At 41.3% G+C, this 10,344-nt stretch overlaps 1 protein-coding gene across 1 annotated transcript; it reads left to right on the top strand.

Moving 5' to 3' along the window:
* Window positions 1–237: 237 nt before the first annotated feature.
* klf5a (Kruppel-like factor 5a) lies at window positions 238–7,530 on the top strand. Its single transcript, XM_033979806.2, has 4 exons — window positions 238–718; window positions 1,560–2,565; window positions 3,760–3,819; window positions 5,580–7,530. The coding sequence occupies exons 1-4, from the start codon at window positions 551–553 to the stop codon at window positions 5,756–5,758; spliced, it is 1,413 nt and encodes a 470-aa protein (XP_033835697.1). The 5' UTR covers window positions 238–550; the 3' UTR covers window positions 5,759–7,530.
* Window positions 7,531–10,344: the final 2,814 nt, after the last annotated feature.

Consider the following 10,344-nt stretch of genomic DNA (forward strand, 5'->3'; position numbering starts at 1 on the left):
CCCTTTTCCCGTTTTTGACAACACATGGGGCAAATATGTGACCATTAGGCTACTGTTTATAATTCTTAAATTATGGTAAATACAAATATGTATACGACTTTTAGTGCTCAAATGATTCCCTTTTTCACACAGAAAATCACAATTATCCTTCAAAATAGAAAAGTGTATTAGTGCATAAATTGGCGTGTCTTTTAACGTGGATTAGTTGTTTTAACCTCCTCTGCCCCTGCGTGCACTGCGGTTTGCGTGCTTTGCGCGCACTTTACGGCACAGATAATGTATTTAGATGGCGCGCAGGGCGGTGGCCGGTGCATGAATGATCAAAGGTTTTTTAAAGATTCAGGAGGCGGTGCGTGCGCTGTATTTACTCTGGACAGCCCCGCCCTGCAACATGACATAGAAAACTGCAAGGAGCCAGTGGAGGGATGAAACAGAGGAAGGAGATGTAGCAGACAGCCGCAGACGCACGACTCCTCTTTGAGCTTACACCTCTGTAGCATCATCACTTTGCCCGTCTCCCCCGGGCTCATTTGTGCTGCGTCGGAGCTTCATGGCCGCAACATTGACGATGAACGGCGGCGGGGGGCAGGAGGAGCCCTTCTACACGCTCCAAAAGTCTGCTCTACCGGCGGCTTTTCCTCTGGAGGACTCCGCGCTGTTCGGCTTGGACTCCAAGATCGCGGACACGGACAAGAGCAGCCAAAACGACTACTCGCAGGTATGTCTACATGAAATAGTCAGCACGGGCGAGGGAACACCGTGTATTTCATTGAATGGGCGTGGCAGACGTGCTTGTTTCGTTTCGCCTCAATAATTCATTTTAGATGCGTGATGGACTACTTTGTGTTTGATTGTATGGGGACAAATGCAGAGACATGGATGTTGTCAGAGGCAGGCTGGCGCGCAGCCTGTAGGCGCATTTTTCCCCGCGTGTTTCGCCCTGTGCCAGTTGGTCCAGCAGTTGTTGGGCTCTTTTTGGCGTCCGATCTGACTATCATACCATGCTGACAGCAACTGACTCCGCAGCCCCCAATTCAAAGCTCCTTCCTAGTTCAGTAGTCCAGGCAGAAAACTTGTCAAGCCTGAGAGGAGGGAGGTCTAAACAGCTGTTCGGATCAGGAGGCTAGAAATAGCAGCCATGCCTCAGTCCTGCTGCTGCTGCTGCAGGCAGGAGGCATGGGTGTTTCCCCCATTGCCTTTCATGTTGCACTGCCAGGCTGGCTACTGCAGGCGTCAAGTGTCTGTCACATCCCTGCTCATTCACTCCAGGTTAATGTTAAAAACAATATTGTGAATGTCACATTATTTGCATTTGCATGGAGCTATAATCCTGTAGAGTACATATTAACTCTGTTTTCGAATGTGCTTCATGTTCTTATGTGCTTTTGCTGGGTTTGAGATGACCTCGCAGTCAGAAAGGGAATGTGACAAGGACTTATTGATGACTACTTGATAAATGCTTGCGCAGTGACTGTGTTATCAAACCTGTCTCCCTTAAATTGAGGTCTTAGCTATTTGCCTTCCTGTGGCGTTAACACAGTTTACTTTTTTATCCACAGACAAAGTGTGAGCTGGACAGGTATCTCTCCTTTCTTCAGCCGTCAGGAGACGGCCAGCAAAAACCCACCCGAGAGCCCGTGTCTGTGATGGACCAGTTCTTCAGTGACGATCAGACTGGTGCCCCCTACACTCTCAACATGAACCTGTATCTCCAGGACGTGGCCTATTTGAGAATGGGCTTGTGTCAGCAGGTACGGCTGCCTCAGGACCAAAACCACTCCACTGTGCCCCAAATCAAAACAGAGCCCACTGCCCAGTGCTTCTCAGCTCACCTCCCCCCTCAATGTCCAAGCAGCACCAGTAACTGCAGCCCCGGACATGCTGCCAGTGGGATGTCTATGGACATGACAGGTTTACCAGACTTTAGTGTTTTTAACAACTCTCGAAATGTTTGCAGCGGTTCAGGCTCCGAGGTGTTTATTAAACAAGAAATGCCCCCTCAGTTTGAACACACTCTCCACGACAATGGCAGCTCTCTGTTTCAGCTTCTGAACTCCGGCCTGGAACATCACCATGGAAACATTATGGAACATCATCATTCTCAAATGCCCACAGGACCCTCACCTATTCACACACCTTACCACGAAGAGCAGACTACGAAGCCTGCTTATTGTGGCCTTAACAACGGGTCATACACACGTCCTGGTGCCCACACTCATCCCCGTTTCCTTCAGCAACCAGCTTACCTGCCCCCCTCCCCACCCAGCTCCGAGCCTGGCAGTCCTGACAGACAAAAAGAGCTGCTCCACACATTGTCTCCCCCTCCATCATACGCTGCCTCCATCGCCTCCAAGCTTGCAGGGAGCAGCCCTGGCCTGGGCCACAGCCCTGGTGCTAACTTACCCCTGCCCCATCACTCTCCTGTCCCTGGGCCCGCTTCATCAGGAGCTCCCCAAGCACCACAAAGCACTCCAGCTCCCTCTCAGACTACCATGCCAGTAAGATATAACCGGCGGAACAACCCTGATCTTGAGAAAAGAAGGATTCACCATTGTGATTACCCAGGTATGCTCTAATTAAACTGTTGTTGGTGCAGTTCAAAGTACCCAGTCACATTCTAACTTAACCACTAGTTATACAGCTCATGTTAAATACATCACCCATGAGTTTGTGGGGAGGAATTGTTTAACCTAGAAACTAGAAATACCACAGTATAAATTTGATAAAGGGTTCTGGCACCTGTGTGTCTTATAGTTTGAATATCGGGTTTGATATTGTTACTTGGCTGACTCCACTTATGTTTTTCAAAGTTCAAGTTCTTTTCCTCCAAACTCTGAGTCATATTGTGATTGTGTGCCAGAGGTATGACTGAAGGTGGTATATGGCAGATTTAACTTGTTTGGCAATGGGAAATGCTGTCACTGCCTTATAATTAAATATCTGCTTGCAGAACTACAGTGATATATTCCACCAATACTTTTGGTAGAGTGATTGCAGAAGCTTTATAGGCATTGCTTGTGTTAGTGTGTGGGTGGATGTGTTAATTGGATAGTTCTGTATGTCAGCCCAAGCTTAAATACTTATTAGATGCATTTAACCTGATTGTGACTGACTGGTATCACAGACACTTTCTGCCTTGAGTCATCTGAGCAATTTTTCCCACACACTTTTGCAAACGGGCTCCTCTGAATTTGCATGCTCTAAAGCAAATTAAAGGGTTTATTTGGCAAAGCTTACTCAAAAGCTACGACTAAATCTACTATTTAGCTATACGATGTGCAGCTACTTGTAGGATATGTAATGTCAACTAGCCTGCAGCAGTGTGTAAGATGGGATTTAGTGGAACTTCTTCCTTCATGTCTGCACTTGTAAACCTTAGGATGTATTTCCAAATTTAATATTTATCTAAAGCGTATCTAAAGCGGAGACTAATCATCAGATCTTAGTATATTTCTCAAACATACATTTATTAGTTGCATTCTGACCTTCAGCTCTTTTGTGTTGGCAAATCATCAAAGATTTACAGTGTAAACATTGACTATATATTGATTGTATCATCTACCCTTTTTTTTAATGACAATTATCTCCATATCTAGTATATTCAGAAGACTTCTCCCCAGAAATGCAAAACAACCTCTGTTCTACATTAGCTCACATTTCTCTCATTCCACAGCTCAGTGTCTTGATTATTTCATATCTTGCAAATAGATTGTGAATTACTCACAGTAAGAATGTGTTTGTGTTTATCTGTGTCATCAGGCTGCAAGAAGGTTTACACCAAGTCATCGCATCTGAAAGCCCACCTCAGAACGCACACGGGTAAGCAAGATATTCCTTCAATTAATGTCACTTTTTAAAATGGACTTGTCAAGAAAAGTCCGCTGCCCACAAGACTTGTATTTCCATATCTGTACTGGCACAGTGTTGCTAGGCAGAGTGTTGTGTTCTTGGCATGTGTGTGTAAATGTATCCTACCTCATTCCCATCCTCTGCCCAATATACTATTCCATTAAAACAGGTGGAAGTAACACACTTCTGCCAGAGGGATGACTCTCTGGGTATGTGCTCAGTGTGAGACGTGTGGTGCCATCTCTCTTGGGATACAAGTTAACCTGTTCCACATTAATGTTGAAATTCTTTTTTTTTTTTTCTATTTTACACCATTGTGTTGCACTCACACTTACAAATATGATCCAGGTCTTTTAGAGTTTCTCCAAGTGAAAATTGCAAGTGAACAATTTGTCTCTAAGAGTGATTGATCCTAGCCAAGAGCAGCTAACACAACAAAATGAAGCTGATATCTCCACATTCCTCTCCTAACTTGCCTTTCTTATTGGTACAGAACTTATGTTTCGAAGTGTGCCGAGGACAGCGCTGTGGGTGTGCGTGCTTAGCATCTATTGAAAACATGACATGCCAATTACAACTGGCGTCATTCATGCTGCAGGCTGAATGTGGTTATTGCAGTTATTACAGCCCACAAGACAAGAACACGACATGTAAAGAGATGTGCGCGCCACGGGCATCAATCTATCACTGTTTTCTTTAACATTGTTGTCTTCCTTTCTTTGTGTTGTGTGCCCCCCACCTTGAGTCGCACCCCAGTCCACTCTTTCTATCTTTGTCTGCTCCTTTATCTCTTTCCTCACCGCTCCGATGCACACACACATCCACACACACACACCTGTCAGTAATCTGTGTGAGATGATTCCTAATGCATTTGCGCCCGGTGGGAGTTCCCACTGTAATCTCCATCAACATCCATTACCCTGATTATTTGTGTGTGGCGAGCGTGTGCCTGCGCCACTTTGTGTTGTAAAAAACAGGTGCTCCTCCCTCTCATTTCTTACTCTTCCCTCGTCTGTGTTGGTTGGTTTTTCTTCTTAATATAAAGAATTTGTTACAACTTAATTTGTTTTTCAAAGATTTAATTTCAAATTCTGATAAATGTGCTTATTTTATAGACTTTGCTTTGGCATGCTTGCATAGAGCCATCATCAAATGACATCACACAATCTTGGGTAAATTGGGCAAAACAAATAAATGGCTCATTGTTCATAGTAATATATTTTTTATTGTAAAGCTACAGGTTACAAGCTACAAACTACATTATGCTTCACTTTGTTTAATAAGCTAAAAACTGGTGAAGTCAAAGCTAATTAACAGTTTCTCAGAGTCTGTTTGAAGGTTGTGTAGTAGAGCTTGCACATGAGCAGTGTCATAAGTTGAAGCCCCTTTAGCTGGAGCTGCAGATTGCTGAAACAAGACAGACATGATTGACGAGTTGTTCGTGGGAACCTGTGCAGTGCTGCTGCATGTGCACAGTTTGAATGCCTGTGACTGCCTTATGACTCTTGTCAAAAGACTGGATCTTTCAGATAAGCCTGTTTTTCCAGTCCCTCCACCCTAATGCATGAATCATTGTTAACTTAAGGAGTTTGAATGCTTTAATAATAGTCTGCAGCTCATTGGCAACAGAAGCATTTCTCTTATCATTCCTCCTGTCATTAGACCAATGCCACTGTAACTCAAACTGTTATTTTAGGACAACAGTCTCATTGTTGTTTCTTCTTCTGCAGGTGAGAAGCCATACAGGTGCACATGGGACAGCTGTGACTGGCGCTTTGCTCGCTCTGACGAACTCACACGACATTACAGGAAACACACAGGAGCCAAACCTTTTCAATGTGCTGTGTGCTCGCGCTCCTTCTCCCGCTCGGACCACCTCGCCCTGCACATGAAGAGGCACCAGAACTAGTGTTGCTGACATCACCGTCCCCGGTGCTGCTATCATAATACTAGAACTGTTGATCTTAATCCAAAATGGAAGTTTAGGAACAATAAAAATTGCCAGATTGACTTCTAGGCTCTTAATTTGTAGATACGTTTGCTTTTGCAATACTACCGGTCAAAGCAAATCGTATCACCATATGTCTCCATAGACTGTTTTTATGACTGGAATGAAAGCACTTGCATATTTTGTATATTTTAATTTTGATCAGGCTTTTTTATTTTTTTATATTAAAAAAAGAAAAAAAAAATTATCAGACTAGCCAAACCAAATCTTTGTTTACCTTCAGGTTTGTCAGTTTGTTTAAATAACTGGAAAATTCAAATATCTATATTTTCCTTTGGTTTGCACTAAAATCTGTAATTACATAGGCCTTGTTGATACTCAAGTTCCTCCTTCACCAGTGAATGATCATTATCACTACTGGACTGAATTTCACGAGAGCACTCAAATCACCCCACAGCAGATGTAAATCACTGTTGTTCTGATATTAAAAATTGAAGGCTTTGATACTCAGGAGAGAATGAGAGACAGGGAAGGGAGTTCGGAAGGGGAGAGCTCAGAGTGGGAAAGATTTTTGATTTTAGATGGATATGAGGATGATTGAGAAGCAAGAGGGAGAGCGAGATGGTTAAGAGCAGCAATTAGCGATTAATTATTTAGTTTGTCTTTCAATAGATGGGAACACTGGGAAAATGTCAACAGAAACCTTAGACATACAGTCTTCAAACCACTGATATAATTGAGATCCCAAAATCATTCAGATACGTTCTACAGTCTCAAATCAAATGTAATCCAGCTCGTACTATTGCATGTCTGTGCAATAGGAGTACTGTAGATTAGGAGCTATACATTATCGCTGTTAATTGAATTGTTGGAAGTATTTAATGTTGCAAGATGGCAATGATCACGTTATGCAATGTGAAAGCCTCTCCTATCTCCTGTTGATGTATGGAGATTATTAACAAAAGAAGGGACTATTTTAAAGAAAATAGCGTTTACTGTAGTTTTTTTTTTTTTTTTTTAGTTTTCTTTTTGTTTTAAACCAAAGTATCATCTCATGCATCAAGAACTTTTAAGTGCCTCCCGTGTTTCTGTGGAGTGGTAGCAGATTTGAGAGGATTAAAAAAAACGTGGTGCTGTAAAGTAGTGGCTATAGGTTATTCGTTCATCCTGGTACGAACTTGGTGCAATTTGTTAAATGTTCATTGCATTTCTAATGAGTAGATAAAAATGACTGTCTACTAACTTGTATTGGGTTTTTGTGGGCCAATCTGAAATGGACAGCTAATTGTGTAGTTTGGGTCCCCATTAAACTGTACATGTTTCTTCACTGCAGGTAGTATAAAGACAATATCGCACTGTAATGTTTATTAATAAATCTGATTATTTATTTGATAGTGTAGAAGTGGGGGTGCATCAGATCCACTGTCTTTCTCCCTAGCAAAATGCCTTAATGTAAATATATGCACTGTAAATACTATTGATTTTGTTTAAGCTCTTTTGTCATATGATTTTCTAAACAAAAGGGCAAAAGTTAAAACTGCCCTGCATCCAAAAATTTGAGCCCTATTTTGTCTTTTTCTTGTCTAAAATATTTTGATGCCATTGTTTTATATTGTCCTTAAAGCAATTTATTTTGTAGATTCTCTTCTTCCATGGTAAACGTTCCAAAGACAAAAGTTGTTTTTCATCAACTGAGTGAATCTGATCCTAATAAAGTCAACTGACACTTTTTACATGTGTGTCACATATTTTCTACTCAAATTTCAATTTCAAATGTGGAACAACAGTAGACATTTTAACCACTGTAAAACTACCTGTGCACTGTAAAACTATCTCCGTCATTGTTTTCATTTGTATGCCGTCTTTGTCTGCAGCAGTTGCCATATTATATTGATCAACCATATGTTATTTTTATATTATACATTATACATGGATATTAAACATTTAAATTCTTATCTGTACATGAAGAGGAGCTGCAAGAAATACAACTCGTATAATTCAAAGTAGAAAGATGGGTGACAGTAGCTCAGTTGGTAGAGTCTTTGTCCACTGAGCCGAAGGTTGGCGGTTCCAATCTCTGTGCAATTCCTGCTCCCACAGATGAATGGTTGGCAGATGTTGGCATTGTGTCCTCGGGCAAGACACTTAACCCACCTTGCCCCCAGTGTCTATGTACACTGGTGTGTGAATGTGATGTAAACCACTTGGAGTGACTTGAAGGTGGAAAAGCGTTATACAAAAATGTGACCATTGAGATTTACCAAGAATCTGAAGATCCGTAGCACTGTTCAACAAGTTTATTCACCTGCGAGTGCCTGGCCAAGTTCAAGTCCTGGTTCACATTAATTCCAGATGGCAGGTAATGTTGAGTGAAGGTATCAGCACTGGAAACAGCTGGAAACAGTAGAACCATTTGGGCAATCTCATTAAACTGTTAAGTAAAAGAAAGTTAAAGCAATTCTAGTTGAATACTGAATTCTTAACATTTTCTTGCATGAAAGTATAAAAGGGTACAAAACATTTCAGACTGTATCTATGTTATTGCTTTGCCTGGAATGTTCCACAGTATGGCATTAAGCTATTCACAGAGACAAGCAGGCGACACCACCAGGTCAAGTTACAGGTCAGATATGTGGAGGGATGACCCACTCACTAATAATGCATGTTCTCAAGGTCTTTCAAGCCATAAAACTCCAGAGACTGAATACATGCAAGATAGATAAGTTTGATCCCATATTGTGGAAAAGTATTACAATTCCCATGGAGATTTACACACGCTGCAAACATCCCATCAGAAAAGTTGCATAGTGCACATTTAACATCCTATTCAACACGACCTGTGGTTCTACTTGAACTCACTTTCACTCATAATGCAATATTCGTACGCAATTAATTAAAAGTTTCATAACTATTTTGCATCTCACAAGAGAGACCAATCTCAACACGGTTCACATGACATTTTTGTGGTTAGATCTTATTTCTTCTAGATAAGGAGGATGAATCAGTATTGAGGGCTGCAGAGCTGGAGAAGGAGAGAGGTGCTGGGGGCTAAGAGCTTCCATCCGGGACCAGCAAATAACCTGAAGCTCCCTCGCTGTTCCACAAACAATGTTCCTTTGATATGTCAGTGAGAGACAATGAACAAGAAAATAAATCTGACCGTCACAGTGGGACCAGCGGGGAATCCCAGAGCAGTGCAGTGGACATTCGGACGCACTCACATTCACCATATGGTCCTGGTTTAAGTCATAACTGTGACCCCTGCTCTCTGCTGTAATCTACCTCAGATGTCAGGACCAGAAGGAGGCAGAGAGTGAAATGCAGAACAATCTAAACAAGAGAATCTCCAGAGAGCCTTAATCAACCACTTCCGCCCTCCTACGACTCTCCCCGTGTTGTCCTCCTCCACTTTTCTGATTTAATTTTACTTTCTCCTTTGCCTTTCTGTGGACCGTATCCCCCTTTTTTTCTTCTTCCCCATTGGAGTGGATTGTATGGATGTCCAGGGGCGCTCTGCTCTAAAGGTCAGAGTGGAGCCTGTTCTCATAACCTGTCCGAAGCTCCAATTTTCTTGTCTTTTTCTTTCATCCAGTTCTTCACTTATAAAGCCTTGGTCTTGCGAACCAAGGTAGACATAATACCAAACAATTTAAAGGCACTCTATGTAACGTTTCTGGAGGGTATGTCACCTGGTTGTTTCCATGAAGATGTTATTTTTTTGGCTTTATTGTTCCAAATTCTGGCACTACACTGTCTAAACCATTTTTTCACGTGCATATGTTTTCATTGCTCCAAAACACATTGGAAACATACATTCTCCACAGAAAATAACCTGTAACTTGGTCTGATCTTACTTGGTTCTCTCTGAAGAGATAGACAGGCTTAATGCCCTACTATGAAACATTTCAGGGAAACCAATATCATCCCCATGAAGACAGAAAAGTTACATAGTGCATCTTTAATTCTGTCAAATAACTGCTTAATATTCTACTCGTATACATAATACTGAGAAATACTTTCCAAAATTCGCTATACTTCCTATAATGCAAAAAGCACATTGGATATATAATAATCATGCGTTTGAGGACAGAAAACTGTATGATCAGATCTACAACATGTATGTGATAAAAAACAAGATTACAAAACTAAAATCATACGTTAGTGCCTATTAATGGTGGAACATAACAAAGTAAAACTAGTAAAGTACTGTACTTAAACATACATTTGAGGTATCTGAACTTTACTTCAGTAAATTATAAAGTGGAAACTTTTTATTTTTACTTCATTACATTTAAGAGAAGAAATCTATGTACTTTCTGCTCCACCACATTTTTTTAAGCTGACTGAAAAGCAGAAGTATCTTTTAGAACAGTTTTGAGACCTGCTGAAAAGGCTCAGGTTTTTATTTTTATCAAGAAACAAAAATATACAGATAAAAACAGCTAGAAAACTGATTCAATTGTTTCTCGTGAACAAAGTACAACACACATCTTTATGTAAATCAATACATTTGAAGCCTTACTTAGATTTTTTCATGTGATACTTTT

This window comes from Periophthalmus magnuspinnatus, chromosome 15 (genome assembly GCF_009829125.3).
Source record: "Periophthalmus magnuspinnatus isolate fPerMag1 chromosome 15, fPerMag1.2.pri, whole genome shotgun sequence".
In the NCBI taxonomy this organism is placed as follows: Eukaryota; Metazoa; Chordata; class Actinopteri; order Gobiiformes; family Gobiidae; genus Periophthalmus; species Periophthalmus magnuspinnatus.